The sequence below is a fragment of the Clupea harengus genome, chromosome 20 (genome assembly GCF_900700415.2).
Source record: "Clupea harengus chromosome 20, Ch_v2.0.2, whole genome shotgun sequence".
NCBI lineage: Eukaryota > Metazoa > Chordata > Actinopteri > Clupeiformes > Clupeidae > Clupea > Clupea harengus.
The window spans coordinates 5,491,925-5,511,924 of NC_045171.1; the positions used below are offsets into that span (position 1 = coordinate 5,491,925).

Here is a 20,000-nt window from a genome sequence, read left to right on the forward strand (position 1 = left end):
TGCACACAGCCTCTCAGACCCCCCTGCCTTTCGCTCCTCCATGCTCACATGTAAACACACCCACACACACACACACACACACACACACCCACACACACACACACACACACACACCCCCCACACACACACACACACACACACACACATAAATGTGCTGTCTCACACCCACACACACAGACACACCTCTGAGAGCTTTTAAGTGTATTGTGTACTGTGTATTATTCTTGTTCTGTTGCTTCTCGGGGAGCAGGGTGGAACAGGGTGCAGCTGAATCAACACACACAAGGGGGCCCTCAGCTGCTTGCTCTCGCTCTTGCTCTCCCTCTCCCTCTCCCTCTCCCTATCCGTCCACGGGGTGGTGGCCAGCCAGCTGACGTGGGCCTTAAGGGTGCCGGGCAGTGGGAGGCTTGTAGGGGAGGGAGGGGGGGTGATGAGGAGGGCCTTATGAATCCAGGTCAGTTCTGGGAGGCTGGAGATGAAGTCATCCCTGCCAGTTACAGGACACAGGCCCACATGATGTCTGGGAGTCATTAACTATGACAAACCGACATGGCAGGAGGACGCCTGGGAGATGTCCCCCTCCCCTCCCCTCCCCTCCTCTAACACTGTAGAGGCCAGCAGGCCAGCAATTTTCGTACACCGAAAGCATGTAGATTGGACAAGTACACGTCGAGAACAGAAATAGAACAGAAAACAGAAATATGTAGCTGGAAGCACAGACATTAAATACAAATCATGATTGTAATAACAAACCTCAAAAGAATATGAGTCATGATTGCAGCAACCAACATGTTCCATAAAGTTCATGAAGTCAAAACAGTAAGACAAATGAACTGATTTAGCAGTTATAGGACCACCTGTGGAAAGACAGATACCTCACCAAGACACCTTGTAAATCAACACTCAACTTAATAAATGACACCAATATATCACCAAAAAAGGCAGAAGTCCCTGCATCAGTAAAACTATCAGTAAAACCAGTGCTGTTCATTAAATCACATTTAATTTATTGTGATTTATTGTATTTCTTTGTTGGCAAGGGCTGACTGATCATGGTTTTTCAAACCATGGTAAACCTTATCATTCTTCAAGAAAGAGAGAACGAGTGAGAGAGATACGACAAAATGAAGAGCAGTAGAGAGAGAGAAGTATGAACAAAGATGTCTCTTGAGTCCCTTTTCCAGGACTTTGGAAGGAATGTTTGTTGTGCCCCTGAGCCGTGACAGGTGTTTTATTCACAGACCTCACGCCGCTCCTGTGCCAAGGAAGTGCTGATGGCGTCCTGCTTCTTTGGCATTGGGTGACACCTGTGGAACCTGATAATTAGTCCTCACTGATAAAAAAAAAACAACACACGATCACACATATACACACTGCAGATGGCTTTCTGATTAATGTCTAAGGAATTGAGCAAACTTTTAGAGTGAAAACAGGGAGGACTTGGGACAGGGGCACGGGGGACACTGGTTCAAAAAAACTAAAAAGTGAAATTGATCTTTCGAATTTGAATTCAGAGAATTCATAGATGTTTAACATGTAGAAGCCGACAGAACTTTTCCACAGTCCCTTGAAAGTGTTTGTTCTGGTGAATATCTGTAACACCTATTTCCTTTGGGTCATTATGGATCGGGATTAAATCTATCCCATAACTCACCTAAATAGTTAAGTACAGTTGTTGACCCAACGACAAAAGGCGTTTTTTTTATTTTTTATATAAATACATTTCAATAAATATCACGTTAGGGCCCTTTTAGGAAGTTAGATGGACAGCCATGGGGTTTCATCACTAATTTATATCATTTGACAATGTTTGGAAATAGTTTGGGGTCGCTATGACAACAGGAGGATTAAGGGCCCTATGAGGTCACATGGTATTTCACTCTCATCTGCTCCTGGTATTCAGAGAGGTGCAATTCTGTCAACAAAAACATAAGGGTGCCATTTCTGTCTGTTAATACATACATATTTAAATGTGTAAAAGTGAAGGGGTGAGCATGAAAAAGATATATCTGCTCAAAAATACTGCCGCTTCTCAATAGCTTGTGATTACTTGGCTTTTCTCCTCTTTTCCTGTTGTGCAATAATGCATTTGTTTCCCATTGTCACTTTCAAAATGATGTGTCCCCTTCACCCTGGCAGTCGTCACAAAAACATCGCACAAGGAATCCAATTGAAAGCTGACATTGTTTGAAACTCTGCTTTGACAAGTTATGAACTTTGCTCTGTGGTCAATTTGTCCAAGGAGCACAGGGTTCTAAAGGGCCTTTTTGAACTCAACCATCTAATACAACAGACACACACACAAAAGTAAATGGCTCCTCTGTCCTTTGTGCCCGAGCAGCAATTTTCCTGGGATCGTTTCGGCTGCCGTACGAAGAGATTCGAGACATTGTGCTGGAAGTGGACGAGGAGAGGCTGAGTGAAGCTTTAATCCAGGTGAGTGTTAATCTGACCTGTTTTTCTTTCTGCCTCTCTCTCTCTCTCTGGGTCTTTGTGTGTGTGTGTGTGTGTGTGTGTGTGTGTGTGTGTGTGTGTGTGTGTGTGTGTGCGCTGGTGTATTTGTGTCTGTGTGCATGTGTCTTTTGTGTTCTCGCTCATTTTTCCATGTGCATCTGTGTCACTGTGTGTGCACCCATCAGGGCTTTTTGTGTGTGTGTGTGTGTGTGTGTGTGTGTGTGTGTGTGTGTGTGTGTGTGTGTGTGTGTGTGTGTGTGTGTGTGTGTGTGTGTGTGTGTGTGTGTGTGTGTGTGTGTGTGTGTGTGTGTGTGTGTGTGTGTGTGTGTGTGCACCCATCAGGGCTTTTTGTCTCGTTTGGTGCCTGCTGACCTCCTTTTTAAATGCTGCTTTTTGCGTCTTTGGCAGAAGTTAGGCTGGTTCCACACATGTACACACACACACACACACACGTAGACACACACACACTCTCTCTCTCTCTCTCTCTCTCACACACACACAGACTTGCCATAGGGTCTTCCATTCATCCACTCATTATAAATGGTGTGGGACAAGGCCTGGCAAACTCAGCCTGCTCCAGCCTCCTTTCTGCCAGTCTTTGTCTTCCGGGGAAGATTGATGATCTTCCTGGAGGCTCTCCACATTGAAAATGTTTCTGTTGCTTTGTTTGGCTGAGTGTGGTAATTGCCAGTGGCAGGGGTCTCTTGAGGTAAGGATTCCTCGCTTGTCGGTCAGTGAGTTGATCTCAATTTTTACATCAGCCCACCCTCTTTCTTTCATCACGTTGCCTCTGTAATGCCACGCACCTCCTCCCACCTCCCTCCCTGCGATGTCTCCCTCGCTTTTCTGTCACCACAGATTTTTTCCAACACCTCCTATTTAATGAGACTAATGGCAGTTGTTGGGTTCCGTAGTACACTTTCCATCTCTCAGAGAATTTGACCACTATGTAGGTGTCCTTTGCCCTGAGGGCTATTACCTTCCCTGACCACCCCTGACCACCCCCCCCCCCCCCCCCCACACACACACACACACACACACACACACACACACACACACACACACACACACACACACACAAAAACATTCCTTGGAAGAGGATCTATGTGTGTTTGTGTGGATGTGGCTGCTTCCCTGCCAGAGATAAACCCTCCTCCCATGCACATCATCGTCCATCCTTTTAAGATGCCTTGGAGTAAATACTGCCAGTCCCCTTTCCCCCCCCCCCCCCCCCCCCAACTTTAAGCCATTCCTTCTCGCTGTGAAGACAGAGGAGGGAGACGGAAAAAAAGAAAGCGAGCGAGCGAGAAAAGGTGGTGGAATATATTTAGATGTCAACGCCCGTGGCGGCCCCTGCAGGAACGGTTATTCTGAGCTCCGATAACCTTTAATTGGTTGGCGGTCCTGCCCATGTGTGGAGAGTGGAGGTGGGGGGGGAGCTGGTGGCTACGGCCCCGTCGCTTTGTGGCGCGGCGGCGGAGTTAAAGCGATGACCTTTTCCCATATTCCGCCTCTCTTTACAGGAAAGATTCATGTGTCAACACAGCCACAAAACGCCCACCTCCTCGCCTCGCCCACACGTCCCCTGTCTGTTGCCCGCACACCTCCCTCGCTCCACAGCGCTTTCTGCCGTACCACCACTGCGACAGTAATGGAATGCACTCCCGTTTGAAAGCCATTGGTTTCTCTGTGCTCTGAAGCAGTGATACAAAGGAGGGCTGCGGTGTCTTGGTTGGCTTGGCAGGTTGGATTGGGTAGGAGAGCACATATTGTAGCAGTGATTTGGGGTCATGTTGAGAAGACATGGAATGTGTTTTGTGTGTGTGTGTGTGTGTGTGTGTGTGTGTGTTTGAATTAAGGGGGGTTGAAGACGACTAGGGCTTCCCGCAGAGAGTGACTTGGTTCCCTGGGAGGGATCCACTTTCTCCTGCTTCACTTCTCCTCTATCTCATTAATCACATTAAATGGCCCAGTCACAGCCCACACACACGCCAATCACCAACCACCCCACACTGCACACAGACACACAGACACACAGACACACAGACACACAGACACACAGACACACAGACACACACACAGACACACAGACACACAGACACACAGACACACAGACACACAGACACACAGACACACAGACACACAGACACACAGACACACAGACACACAGACACACCTCATCATCAATGTCTGATGTCTTCACCAAATGTGTGTCGGATGCCGTTCCAATTCATGAAAATAAAGAGGTTTAACGGCATAATAGTGAATATCTTTGAAGAAGGAAAAAAGCAGACGTTGCGTTTCTTCCTTCCACATAGTCAAAACATTCTCAGAGGATAGATTTATTTTTAGTAATTAAATGGCTCGTCTTTCTCGCCCACCTATCGGGTTGTGCCTGGCCTCTAGCAGAGGCTAAAGGACAAACTGTGAAGAGCTTCATGTGACCCTCCTTCACTGCGTGGCCAAGGACGTGTCAGCTATCTGCAGACAGCCGCGGCAGACGAGCGACCCAGCAGTCGCAGTCTCGTGTCGGAGTCAGAGTGACCGCCACAGGGCAGGATGGGGAGGGAATCGAATCGGGCAGCCAGAGGAACCAGGGGCTGCTTCTGTAGTCCACACATGTTGGCAAGCAGCAATAGAACCATCCCCGCTCAAAATGAAGGAGTTAGGATCCCCTGGCACCACTTTGAGGTGGGAGAGAATTTATTGGAAATCTACTCAGGTTCAGAAGGGCAACTCTCTCTCTCTCTCTCTCTTGCTCTCTCTCTCTCTATCTTGCTTTCTCTCTCTCTTTCTTTCTTTTGCTCTTTCGTCTTTCTATCTGTCTCTCGCCTGTCTCCCTCTCATCATTAGCGAGAGGGCAATATATCGGAGAGAGCCGGGCTCCCTTAATGTACATGAAGTCATATTCAATCACATCTTTGCGCAGCTTTGCTGACATGTAATGCCGTGAATGTTTCAGAGCCACGCCGCCATGTGTGTCGTCCCTGATGTGCTTGCACAATGACTCATCTCCTCCTCGGCGTGAGATATTGGACTTGATTGGTTCCCCTTACTCTGCATTAAGGCTCATCACAGGCTGGCTGTGATATACAGGACTCTGAACTCCGGCAGACATGCGTTGCATCGCCATCCATCTAGTGTCTATATGAATCTGCCGATGCAACGCCACACACGCGTGCACACACACACACACACACACACACACACACACACACACACACACACACACACACACACACACACACACACACACACACACACACACACACACACAGACACAGACACACACACAGACACACACAAGCAATCACTTTACAGCTGTCAGTGTGCTCTTGCCTCGCAGTCCGCTGCAAGGAAGGAAGGAAGGATGGCCTCCTTCAATCGGTCGATCAGCGCATCTGATCACAGAGTCATTCACAAGGGGTAGAATCGAAAAAGAGAGAAGGACAAAAAGAAATACAGATAGAGAGACGTCATGACTGGATGTCAGACCAGTTTTGTTTGTTTGTTTTTAATCTTTCTCCTTCCAACATGTGCATAGGGTGTCCTTTACACCCTTCCCCCACGTCCCCTTCTTCTCAAGCTCATACATGTCCCATACAGCCTTAAGCGGGACAACAACAAAAGGTCCCCTTTGGCCAAAGCCATCACATAAGAAAAAAGAAACATTTATTATTGGTGTCAGCTGTGTGGAGGAGGTGACGAACGGCCGGTTGGCCACTTCAATAGGGGCGACGTGCCACCGTCACAGAACCAGTGGAGAACAAAGCCTGCGGGGCCACATTGTTGTCGCTCTAAAGACAAGGCACGGAGTGTGAAAGAAAGGGGTCCTCTGTGGCCGAGCAGACCGCCGCCGAGCGGCGCGGAGGCACGTGCGAGACGGAGCGGGCCGCCATTGTCGCGCCGGGGCCAAACGCGTCCCCACGCCTTTTCACCGGCGACGTGCAGCCGGCAGGTTTCAGTGCCGCGTTCTTTTGTTTTACGCCGTGACAGGGGCCACAAAACCAGAGGTTTGGAGCTCAACACCCGCTCTCTTTTATGCCTTTATTCCTTTATCCAACGCTGAGGATTGCATTCTGGGCCGTGTTTTTTATATATTTCATTCTTCACAGCTGAGGCAGATGACACTTGCTGACATTGATCTTAGTCAGCATGAAAGCTAGTGTGTAGCAGGTGGGAGGTGGGCATGGCTGATGGCCTGAAGCACGTGCATGAGGATTTATGTTTTTTTTTTCTCTCTTTATTCTCCTAAAGAAAAGAAGGGAGAAAAGGAGGAGAGAAGGCCTGTGTTTCGGAAACGCAAATTGCCCTCCATTTTGTGGCATCCCACATTTGGCTCAGGCGGTTATTGGCTTTAGTGATAATTGACGGGAAAACGGAGATGCAAGCTCCTGCTCGAAGGCGGCCAGGGAGTCGCTGTCTTAATTCCTCTCGCCCCGAGCGTCTCTAGTCTCTCACAGACCCCTATGCAGTCTGTGCCTCCCGCCGGGCTTGGAAAGTGGAGCGTCGGGGCTTTTGGGCAGAAGGAGGCCTTAACTAGTATCATGGTAGCATTTGGGCCCCGGCCCTGCCATAGCCGCTGCCAACCGCGTTTTCCCAAAGCCAAACAATGCATAGCTCCTTGATGAGCTCTCTGAGGATGACTGTCCTGCCAATCTAGAGGAGAATATACAATATAGAGTGTTACAGTCTTGAGCTGTCCATTCAGTTGGCTCAAGACAGTGCCATTGTGTAGGCGTTTGTGAAATGTTCTGTCGTTTTTGACATTTAATTTGTTTACCTCCTACAAATGAGTGATTATAAAAGTGTTGCATGCACTGACTGAAGTTAATCAAATGTAACTCATACACTTGTGTGTTTGTGTTTAGTTTTGCCCAAGAATGTACAGCTTTCAAAGCCATGTTTATCCGTTCTATTATTACTCCCTTGTCTGCTAGCAAATTAGCCAAGAGCGAGACAAGAGCATTACTCACTGTTGAGATGAACACACTTTTAGAGGTGCTGAAGGATACAAAGCAAACTTTAACATTGTCTGACAGCCTCAACAGGCACTTTGCCTACGTGACTAATAAAGAAAACATCTTTTGAAACTGCCTGTATCCCATCTACCATTTTTTAGTGGTTGCACAAACAAATTTCGTTGTGTATCTAATGCACAATGACAAATAAAGTCTATTCTATTCAATTTATTCTATTCAAATAATTATTCACCCAATATGAATTGCACAAGAACTTCTCCAGCCTCTAGATTTGTTTTCCTTTTTTTTTTTCTTTTTTTTAACTGGCAGTATTTGATAAATACAAACAAGTATAGCAACACTGACAGCAGGGAAAAGTGTAGTAAAGTGCACGTTAATATGCTTTCCAGTTTAACACCCACCCTCTGTGTCACATCTAGAGTTAACCTCAAGCCTGGGGTCGGCTTTATGGCTGCTCTTCAACTGTTTGATCACTGTAGATGTGGAAAGTAGAATATTACATTAATCACATTATATGTGGATACATGCATATATCTAAATATACTTTTTTTTTTAAATGCTGAATTCATGCACATGTAACTAACAGGGTTAAAGAAGGGGGATGTTTGAAATATGATGCCTTAAAACTCACTGTGTGAAAATCAGCTTCTCTCTGTCACAAAGCCTCAACTCTACCCACTGACACCAGTGTAGAACTGGAAAAGAGATGCTCAACCATGTTCTGCACTTTAAGGCTTCCGTGTCAGATTGCCTAATCTTTTCCGGAAGATTGTCATATTTTTTTCTCTGAATCCAGCCCTTGAAAGACTCTTGCATATCTGCTACTAGCTACTAGACTTACAAATGCATGCACACAAACACAAATGTACACACACACACACACACACAATGGACAAAGGCCACTTCATGAGTATCGCTGTGTGTTTGTGTGTGTGTGTGTGTGCGCGCGTTACTGTGTGTACGTGTGCTTGTGTGTGTGCGTGCGTGCGTGCGCGCGTGTGTGTGTGTGTGTGTGTGAGTGAGTTTGAGTGTGTGGGAGCTATGCACTCACGACTTACTGGCTGAAATCACCCCCAGGGGGTTGTTTTGCTGAGTACAAGAAAAATGGATTTAAAATGTTTGATGTATTTAATATTAACAGATATCCATTTCAAAAGGAAAGGCTAATGACTACACGGTTCTTCTGCTATTAATTAGTAATTACTATGTGTTGTGTGCAAATTTGATGTAGAAAGGAAATATTAAAATGAGAGCAATGTAGATCGAAAGAAATCAGAGGGCTTAATATCAAAGAGTTCATTCTCTGTGTAGCATAGAGGAAGAATTCATAAATGGGAGGGCGTATATGTTGTTTTATGCATAACTCGCACTCAGAAGTTCCACTTTCTCTCCAAAAGGCACACTATGAGTTAGCACTCCTCCTCCTCCTTGTGTTATTAACTGCCTAACACCGTCCTCTTAATTTAGTTGTGGCACATCGGTGAGTATTTGAAATGTAATCATAAAGAGGATGATGTAAGTGCACCCTGGAAAGCAAACAGTGGTTATAGAACGGCAGCTTTGCTTTAATAACTCACTCATGCTCTTCCGTCTGCATAAACAGGAAGACACCACCATAGTGTGAGGCCAAGGATTTCCCAGGATATTATTTCAGTTTTTATTTTTTAATCTTCATAATCTTCATCATATTGAGTGTTTATTCTATCAAAAGTTACTCATGCACTCCCCTAAAGCTGGATTATGGGTAATCCATGCGAGGGCCGCAGCCAGCAGTATAATTAGATGCTTGTCATTCTGGTCCACTCTCCTCTTCTCTCCTCAACCCTCCAGATCAGACGGCTGTCCTGCCACTGTCCTTTTCTTTCTTCCCCTGTTTCTTTCTCTCTCTCCCTCTCTCTCTCTCTCTGTCCTGCCACTGTCCTTCCCTTTCTTCCCCTGTTTCTTTCTCTCTCTCTCTCTCTCTCTCTCTCTCTCTCTCTCTCTCCTCTCTCTCTCTCAATTTTTTTTTTTTTTTTTTTTTTTTCAATGGCTTTATTGGCATGAATGTATGGTACACTTTTGCCAAAGCACTTAAACAATAAGAACAATAATAATAACAACAATAATAACAACAATGGTAATACAGGAACAGATAAGTTAATTAAATAATACAAAAATAAATAAAAATACATAAAATAAAAATGCTTAAATAAAAAACATTACAATTATAATAATTACGTAAAGAAAAAACATAGACAGATAAGGATAGATACAAAAAAAAAATAAAAAATAAAAAAAAAACACTATGAGTTCAGGCCTATGTTTATTGGTGGTATGGCCTGCTCTCGGAGGATGTGGCAGGACTGCACATATTCGGAGGCTAAAATGTTACAGGTCTCTATTTCCCCCAGGAGGAATGGTAGTTTTTGTTGGTTCGTTAGGTTTATGAAACCTGGGTGGATGTATTCAAATTGTTTGTAATATGCACTTCTTATATTGTGGTATTTTGTACATTCCGTCAGAAAATGAGGCTCATTTTCGACAGCGTTAATATTGCAGTGGACGCATTGTCTCCCTTCGGGAGCCACCCAGCATTGTCTGTGTCGCCCCTTTTCTACTGCAAGACTATGGTCGCTGAGCCTGTACTTTGTTAATAGAATTCTTTGTTTATAATTTTTTATTTGGATTAAGTATGGTGCCAATTTGCAGTCCTTTTTTAATGTTCTGTATACATTTAGCTTGCTGGATTCTTTCATTTGATTCTTCCAGCAGTTAGTGTAATTTTCTATACAGCTTTCTTTTAACTGTTTTAGTTTTGAGGCAATGCTTAAGTCTTTCTTGCTGAGCCCATGTTTTTGGACAAGGTAGTTGAAGGGGTCTCTCTCTGGGTGTCCATCCCTCAGTTGGGCAGCAGTGTGGTGGTGCCTATCTGGTTTGCTTATTTGCAGATGGTTCCAGAATTTTGCTGCTCTCTTTTGTATGTCTAGAAGGAGTGGGTATCTTCCCAACTCTGCTCTACACGCTATGTTAGGGCAACTCCTGTTTACACCCAGTATATTTTTGCAGAATTCCAAGTGGAATAGTTCGGGGTGGCTTTTGTCCCATGTGTCCAATTTATTTTTAAATTTAGTTCCCCAAACTTCACTCCCATACAGTAATATTGGCTCTCTCTCTCTGTCCTTCTCCACCCACCTCTCTCTCTCTCTCTCTCTCCCTCTCTCTCTCTCTGTCCTGTCACTGTCCTTCCCTTTCTTCCCCCCGTTTCTTTCTCCTTTTTTTTTTTTTTTTTCAATCAGGAGCCGCCTTGCACAAAACACCCCCAGAGCTTCTCTCAATTTACTCCTAACAGCGTCTATTACTGTTCCCATCTCCTGTGCTTCATGTTCCAGTCTCAGGCCACAACACAGTCACTCACGTAGGCAGTAAGTTGCAGAGGGCAGGAGTTTTCATTTCCCTGTCCCATCTCCCTGTCTCTTCCCAGCGGCTTGCACCGTCATGGTTCTACCGTTCAGTTCTTTTTTTCACCTACTATTTTTTGGGGGGGTTGATTTCTCTAGGTGATGGTTAACGGTATGAAGTTGTGAATTTCTAAACGGTGTTTGTTATTGTGCTAATGCAGGATTTTTTTTTTGTTGTTGTCTAATTAGGCTTTCAGAATGGCCTTCAGGCAAGAAGTAAATCATAAAATATATATTTTGACATTTGAACATTTTCAATAGAAATCAATGGTCAACTGTGCTGTTGTTGGTGTTTCCAAAGCAAGGCTAATGGCTTTCTGCTAGTTATCGTTCTGGTTTTAGATGAAAACTCCTTACTGCTGTTTCAAACAATGCTGTAGTCAGGGCAGTTCTCAGTGAAGATTAAGAACCCTTAACTGTTTTATCGCAAGGTTTATCACCTTATTGTTTTTGAAAAATTTTGGAATCCTAAAATAAGGTCATTTGAAATTGGTATGTCTTGTAGATGTAGTTCTGCAGATATAGCATAATTTCCGGGTTATGTTTGAGTGCATCTTACCGAATTATTATTAAATATTGTCAGCTAGGAGCTCAGTGCTGTCTCTGCACACTAGTCCTTGTCTGCATTTCTGCAGTGGCTCCTCGTTCCGTTCTACCCGCTCACTTCACCAACGGGCTCCATCACCCCCGCGCCCGCGCGGGCACTCACCCGCCTACATGCTCCTCTACACAGCGCCAGTGCCTTCCCCCACCACCACCAGCCTCCCCGTTAACCGCAGTGGCCGGGGCTTTTTGTCCTCGCCCTTGCTTTTTTATTATTGTTTATCTTGTTTGTCAATCACCCAGATCGCCGCCGTCGTGCTGCGGCGGCCCCTCATCCATATTCATGGGCCCTCATTACCTGGCTCACTGGTTGGCTTCGGGGCACCGGCGGTCGTGCCAACCTTTGTTTCGGGAAGACTAACAACAGGTGACGAGGGCAGCCTGGCACATTGTTGCCCATCATTTGCATGGTGTAAAGTGCACATATGGGACGGGCCGATAAGTATGGAGGAGCGCAGGCCCTCCGGATGGCTACTTAAGCAGGGGAAGCTTCTCTGCCTCCTTGAACCTAATTGGGGCTCCATTTTGGCACAGTGTTTATAGCCCCTTCCGCATGAAATGCTAATTCAACAGGCAGATCTGAAATATATTATGCTGATCAAGTGGGAAGGAGGAGGAGGAGGAGGCACTGTGTAAAACAAACAGTGTTGCAGAGGTGTATAGTGTACACAGTGTTGGCCCTGCGAAAAACTATTTTGAGAAAAGTATTTAAACCGGTGGTAAAGAACTTTTTTTTTTTCTGCTGTCTTTTACACTGAACAGTTGAGTGCACTGGACATGTGCTGGATTCCCTCTTGTGTATGTGTGTGTCAGAGAGAGAGAGAGAGCGAGCACAAGAGAGAGCGCAAAAGAGAGATAGAGAGAGAGCGCAAAAGAGAGAGAGAGAGAGAGAGCGCAAAAGAGAGAGAGAGAGCGCAAAAGAGAGAGAAAGCGCAAAAGAGAGAGTGAGAGAGAGAGCACGAGAGAGAGAGCACGAGAAAGAGAGAGAGAGAGGGAGAGAGCAAACAAGAGAGTGAGAGAAAGAGAGTGAGAGAGAGAGAGAGCTTCAAGCCTGGTGCTCCATCTGCAGTATTAAATCCAGAGCCCTTCCCCTCCTCTCCTCCTCTCCTCCTCTCCTCCCATCCTCTGTTCATGACAGATGGACAGCCACTTATGTGCGGAAGTTATCTGATGAGCAGTGAAAGCATTCAAAGATGTGTTCCTTGTGACTACCGCGTCGGTCTGCCCATGACACCATAAAATGCGATGTGAATGTTGGGCAACTAGGCAGCAAATCCAGCAGATTCGCCACAAATCCTCCCAGAAGACGCAGAACACAGGCCTCTTAATGTCAGAATTCAATGAGGTTTCCACAGAACAGAACAGAACAGAACAGAACAGAACAGAACAGAACAGAGTCAGAACAGAACAGAGTCAGAACAGAACAGAACAGAGTCAGAACAGAACAGAACAGAACAGAACAGAACAGAACAGGACAGGACAGGACAGAACAGAGTCAGAACAGAACAGAACAGAACAGAACAGAACAGAACAGAACAGAACAGAACAGAACAGAACAGAACAGAACAGAACAGAACAGAGTCAGAACCGCAGTGGAAGTCCCCCGGGTCCGTTCACCCTCCTGGTTGACATTCCCATAATCCCCCCCACGCCCGTGAAATCAGGAGACAAATTTAACCGACTGCACAGGTGCTCGCTCGCTCTCTCGCTCGCTCTCTCGCTCTCTCGCTCTCTCGCTTATTCCGCGATTCCAGAAATTTCTTTTGAAACACAAAAATTAATGTCATGCCAGTCCTGTCAGCTTTGCCAGCTCTCTCCCTCACCACCTCCAATATAATCCATTTTTTTATTTCTCATTTAGTTTAATGCGATTGCGGAATCTGTCATCCTTGGTTTGTCGCCTATCAGTCGACCACACTGTTGAGCCTTCGTCACACACTAGAGGTGTTAGTTTGATTTTGTGTAATGGTGATGGCTTTTGGATTATGCCTGAGAGCTGTTCTGTAGATTAGTTTAATGCAAAAGCAACAAGCCCACAAAGGTGTCGCACATGCCAGGTAAAATTGGCCGTTTTGAGCGGAGATGGGGGACTTTTTTTTTTTGCCTTAAATTGAAACAGACTGTAGATGATTGGAAGCACTCACAAAGTTTTACCACAAAAGTTACTCTGTTCCTGAAGTATGGAGGGCATTTTTATATGAAAGCAAGAGGCCTGCTGTTACATTTCTGTCTTTGTCCGCCATTGCTGTGAATGTTTGAGTGGTGGTTATGTAAAAAGAAATGTGGCAGTTAAATAGGGTTTTTCTTTTCTTTCTTACTTCACAGAATGATGAGAGACAGCTGCCTCTCGGCTGTGCCCTATTTATAGCTAATTCTCTAATTCTCAATAACCCTTTAATAGGATAAGGACCATTTTCCTAGATGGTTGTCATGAAGATGTAAGCAAGTTTTCGCTGAGATTCGATGTGAAAGGCGTGATTATGCCAGGTATCTGCCAGCTCTGCGCTCCAGGTCTGAGATCCAGGTCCATCCTCAGAGCTGCGGATGATGCTTTGTTCCATTAATCATGGAATCATGGGAATCCTCCATTCTCTCGTGGAACATGTCGCATAAAGTACATGTAAGGAAGCAGTACAAAACAGCCCTCTTTTCTCATCTCCCTTTTTCCTGTTTATGTTGCATATGCATATATTTTTTTCTGCTTTTTGAAGAAGTCGCCCTAGCACATAACATAATTTGGAGCCCCCTTAGGAGAGACAAACAACTCTCATTGTGAATATTGTGGAGTTATTGATTCCAAAGCAGAGGCCCTTTCTGGCGATTTATTGAAAGCCTTGCCAGAGACCCGCTGAGACACCATGGTGGGAAGATGACAGTCTAGTCGAGAAACAAAATCGTCTGCAGAGGGAAGGTGGGGAAAAGAAGGAGGAAGTGAGAGACAGAGACGCACGCTACGCTGCATCCGCACAAAAATCGAGGAGAAAATCAATTAAACAGGAAAAAAGTCAAATCACATCTGTCAGACATCGAAGAGGAAGGAGAAAAACATAACAACAACAACACAGACACATGGCTTGTCTGTGTCAGAGAGAGAGAGAGAGAGAGAGAGAGAGAGAGAAAGAGAGGGAAAGAGAGGGAAAGAGAGAGTGGGAGAGGGAGAGAGAGAGAGAGAAAGAGAGAGAAAGAGAGGGAAAGAGAGAGTGGGAGAGGGAGAGAGAGAGAGAGAGAGAGAGAGAGAGAGAGAAAGAAAGAGAGGGAAAGAGAGAGTGGGAGAGGGAGAGAGAGAGAGAGAAAGAGAGACTCCCCCCAGCTCATAGTCCCAGGCGGGGCAGGAGAAGAACACAGTGAGTTGTGGTGCCTGTACTCTACACAGCCACTGAGCCTTCCTGTGACTTCATGTGAAGTTTGAATCCTTTGATTTTAATGTCTCTCTGAGTGTATTGCTCAAAGAAGAGTTTTTTTATGTATGTTATTGATTGTGCTGTACCCATGCTGGTAATTTGAGATGTGTTGATCTCCCACCATGTTTGGACCTCACTGCTGGGGATATGCTTTGTTGCTGATGTTCACGGGAGAAGTTTGTCTGTCAAACAAACTGAGGATTGGAGAGAGAGAGAGAGAGAGAGAGAGAGAGAGAGAGAGAGAGAGAGAGAGAGAGAGAGAGAGAGAGAGAGAGAGAGAGAGAGAGAGAGAGAGAGAGAGAGAGAGAGAGAGAGAGAGAGAGAGAGAGAGAGAGAGAGAGAGAGAGAGAGAGAGAGAGAGAGAGAGAGAGAGAGAGAGAGAGAGAGAGAGAGAGAGAGAGAGAATGGTTAAACAGGAAGACACAGAAAAGCCTGACGTGGGCCCTTTTACTGTCTCAAAACATGACACTGTTGAAGCTATAATCAGTAATTATTTCTCAATTATGGTTATGTGTCTCCCCCAGTAATTACAGGTTTTATGCTTATAATAATATGCCCAAATCAATTTGGCGCTTCTCAGACATGTTACTCCTGCATCTCAGTGTTCTGAATCGTATTAATAGTCATAGAATTAGCTGACTGGATGTTTTTTTTATTTTCTTTCTTTCTTTCTTTATTTATTTATTTGTTTGTTTGTTTGTTTGCATTTTAAAATACCTCACTTTTGTGTGCATCAGTTTCTTTCAGAAATGAGCCCCTCTGGTTAAACAGAAACTATTAGCCATTATTGATGTGCAGGAGTCGACTGGTTGTATTGATTGTAAATGTGATAGTAATGCATGCCAAAGCACACACACCTTTTTCCTAATCTATATTTATGTCAATTGGTGGGGACTTGTCACTGTGACTGTCAAGCTGTCTTAACATACTGTAAGTCTCATCTCCACTGCTTAACCAGCTTGACCCGCCCCCTCCACACCCCCAGCACAGCTGTCTGTCGATGACATCAGGCGCATACTCCTGAGTGCCCCGGCACGGTGCCTTAACCTGATTGGTTGAATGGAGTGAAATAAATGTGAGCTGATCAACAGAAGAGATGCTCTGATCGCCTCACAGAGGCTCTTATTCTCTCCCAAATTGCAGTCAGCATCATACTCCCGTTCTCACTCTCTTTTCTTTCTTTAAGTTTACTGCGGTCGGAAAAGGCGCTTTTCCAATAAGGGTATCTTAGACTGTCGTCCCTACTTGGTATTTGCAGTGATGGTTCTTGCACCATCAGCTAGCAAAGGAAACGTAGAGGACGTTTGTGAGTTACAAATAGTTTCCTTTCGATCTTGTGTCTGCAGCAACTTGTTGATCTTATTTCCCCCTCAACTCCCCTTTAATGATCAGTGTGTGTGTGTGTGTGTGTGTCTCTGTGTGTGTGAGAATTCTATCAGTGTGTTGACCGACATGAGATCAGAAAGTCGTGTGTGAGAATGACAGCTGGCGGAGCGACTCTTGCCCCTCCCTCGTCGGGAGCCCAAAGGGGCTGGATAATTATCTTAGCGGCGCTCGTATCGTCTCTCCCTCCAGATGCAGATCGTGTCAGGAGGCCTGCAGTGTGGAGACTGACTCATTCTCGTCAGCCCTGGCTTTGTCAAGTCTATCCATATGGCTGTGTGTTTGTGTCATTTACCCAACACAGGGGGATATGGTTGGGGGTCGGGGGGAGAGGGGAGCCTTCCAATAATTAAGCAAGTAACCATGGTGTTGAGGCTCAGTGGCATGTGCGTAAGCAGATGCACAAACACCACACACACACACACACAGAGACACACACACACACACACACACACACAGAGACACACACACACTCATCCACCTATACATACATACACACACACACACACACACATGCACGCCCACGCACACACAGGTGCATACAATGTACACACCGAAATAAGCATTTACATGTGTACTTTGATGTTCCCATTTCCTCGATCCTCTTTGGATGTCGGTTTCACTTGTGGGAAAAGAGAATCAGCATCACCTCTGATTGCCCGTCTCTTCTCTGCAAGCAGCCGCTGACAGAAACGACCCCAATAATCGGATTCTGTGAGCATTAGCAACCATGATTGCTGCAGCTGAGTGGTGTGCTGCTGTGTTGTTGCGTCTCATTCAAAATCAATGTTACATTGTTGAGGATGGCTTTGTTCTTCAGCTGAACTGCCAAGCTAATATTTCTCAGACTCCCAGGCAGAGAAAAGCGGGGCGAAAATACAAGAAGGAAAAAGGAGAAGAGAAGAGACCATTTTGCTGTCGTAATCCCCACTAACGTGGTGGATCTTTGTTGCTCGATTGCAGTCCCTTTTATTCCATGATGCCTCAAAGCTCTCAGATCAGTTATTTAATTTATCATCTGAGGCAATGGAGTTTGGCTTTATTGGCTACTTCTGCTTGCAGATCAGCACTTGAAGGGAAAATGCCTTCTCCCAACCCCTACATTTCAGACCTCTTCGGTATTCATCTTCAACCAAAAAAAAAATGATATTCTGGCACACTTTACAGTCTCAAGGTTTTGAAACGTTCTGAAACAGATTGTTTTCCTTTACTGTGATCATGCAAAAGACAGGTTGTGTGTGTGTGACTGAGGAAGAGTGACTCAGCACAGCTAGGGAAGTGACAGTGGAAAGCCTTTTCGGATTGTTGGGCTGTTTAAAATGAACTCCTCAGACAGAGGTGATATTATCATGAGAATTAGTTGTTCCCCAGAAAGGGAGAAAAAAAAAGACCCCCACAAAAGCTGGCTATGTCTTGTTTGATAAGGAGACCCATGGCGATTATCAGAGTTCCCGGGGGAAGACAGTCGTCGGGACGCCTCAGGACAAGATTGAAGTCAGACGAGGTTCTGAAAGGATAAGGAAATGATCAAATAGAGTTGATTTCTCTGACAGACTTAGGAGGTGGGAGGTATCAATCACACGGGGTTCCCACAAGCTCCGTGGCCAGGGGTGACACAGGAGTCAAATCCTTCTCCACAGGTAACTCCAGTGGCTGTGATCAAATCCTTCTCCACAGGTAACTCCAGTGGCTGTGATCAGGATTTTAAATGTTTCACCCTGTCCTCGATCAGGGAATTTCACGCCTCTACCCCTCAAACTTCACGCCTTTGCCTTCAGTTTCGAACAAACTAGATGAATTATTTAGGCCTGAAAATCTTTCCATCACATGCTCTAGATATTCAGTTAAAAAAAAACACATGGGTGGTTTAGTAGGTGATGTATTAATCAAGCCCTACATTGTCCTACGCTCCGTGGCCTTCTGGCTGCCCTCACCGCTGGTCAGCGGGGCCGCGGTGGCCCTGTGCCGACCGTGGTCATCTTTCTGGCGTGGCCACCGGCGGCTCGCTCCGGCCAAACGAGAAGGCCCTTAATGAGGGAGGACGCCGGGTGGAGAGGAGGCCATTCCTTCTGGAAGCAAAAGCAGCCAGGATGAGGGGAAAAAAGGTCACTTCGCTCCGCTGCGTTTCCTCCGCTGACCTTTATGTATGAACACAATTAACATTTAAGGAAAATGAGGGGCTCTCGCGCTCTCCCTGAACTCCCTCAGCCCTCCTCAACCTCACGCTGAGCCTTTTTTTTTTTTTTTAAGATAATTGTCATGTTACTGACAAAATGTTTGGCCAGCAGCATCAGTAGTACTGGCTGGTTTCATACTTTGTATCTTGTGTTTGACTTCATTTTGCTGTGCGGTGAGATGTCATGGTTTTATGAAGGCCAACAGTTAATTATTGAGATTGATTCAATGTTTTTGGAACTATGCCATGGTTGATATATGTGTGTGTGTGTGTGTGTGGTTTTAGAGCGATGTTAATTAAGTGTGGAGCCTTATCACACTAGGTTATTTTGCTTCATCCTGTCACTACCTGTACACAAAAGCCTTGACATTGCAAAAAAAAAAAATGTCACACTATTGGCACAGACAGAATAAGGGATGCAGTATTCTATACCGTAAGTACATATAGCACACTTCTAAGGTCTAAATAAAATGAGTTCACCAACATATGGCCTTCTACTGCACCACAATAACAGCACATCTTGGCAGAGACCTGTGCATTCTTGACCTGACCTTTCTGTCGTGCGGAGCAGTCAGGATTAACCTCGCTACATAACTGTTAACCAACTAGAGAGAGGTTAGCACAGCATCCTCTACAGGGAGTGTGTGGCCTACTCGGTTGTTTTCACTGTCTACTAGATCTCCATTTCAACAGGGTGTGCTGCTCGGTGAACGTAGCGATGCAGTGCTAATCACGTTCACCACACACACACATGACACAGATGAGGAGGCGTGTGTGAGGCGTGTGCATGTCTGTGTATGTGCTGCTTTGGTTTAGAGGCCTTTCTGTGCTAATCTATTTGTGTGTGTGTGTGTCCTTGCAGAACCTGATAAAGAACCTCCCGGAGCAGAAGGAGTTAAGTGCTCTGGCTGAGCTGAAGGGCGAGTACGAGGAGCTGTGTGAGCCGGAGCAGTTTGGCATTGTGGTGAGTACCGCACCCAGAAAACACCCCCTCCACCCACCTACCCTCCTACCCTCCTACCCACCTACCCACCTCCCAGCTCACCCTGGGGACTGGCAGCTGTCAGCGCAACAGAGGAGGGAAAGCCATTTCAATTGAGTATTGATTTTGCTCTCTCTCTTTCTTCATCTCTCTCTCTCTCTCTCTCTTCCTATCTCTCCCTCCCTCACTCAATCACTCTCTCTCCCTTGCTCTGTTTTTCTGTCTCCTTTTTTCTGTCGCCCTTCTACTCTCTGTGCTCATGTCTCTCTATCTCAGGAATGCACACTCGCAGTCCCAAACCCCACACAGACAGACACGCTCATTTCATCATCTCTGCGCTCGCTCGCTCTCTCTCTCTCTCCCAGCCACCTTGCCTCCATCACACTCACACGCAACGTTCAAAGACACATTTCCAAACTCATTTCTCTCACTCGCCTCTCACTCACCCATTCTTTTTTGACACCACCAGCAGCACCCCCCTCTCTCCCTCCCTCTCTCTCTCTCCCTCTCTCTCTCCCACCCTCTCTCTTTCTCTCTCTCCCTCTCTCCCTCCCTCTCTCTCCCTCTCTCTCTCCCACCCTC

General features: G+C 45.7%; 1 protein-coding gene across 7 annotated transcripts in view; it reads left to right on the forward strand.

Annotated features, from left to right (window-relative positions):
* Window positions 1-20,000, forward strand: part of diaph2 (diaphanous-related formin 2) — a 386,793-nt gene that overhangs the window by 221,648 nt on the left and 145,145 nt on the right. For all 7 annotated transcript variants that reach the window (XM_031587577.1, XM_031587582.1, XM_031587583.1 and 4 more), the window contains 2 exons: window positions 2,342-2,436; window positions 19,299-19,400. In XM_031587577.1, coding sequence (XP_031443437.1) covers window positions 2,342-2,436; window positions 19,299-19,400 — 197 coding nt within the window. The remainder of the gene's footprint in view (window positions 1-2,341; window positions 2,437-19,298; window positions 19,401-20,000) is intronic.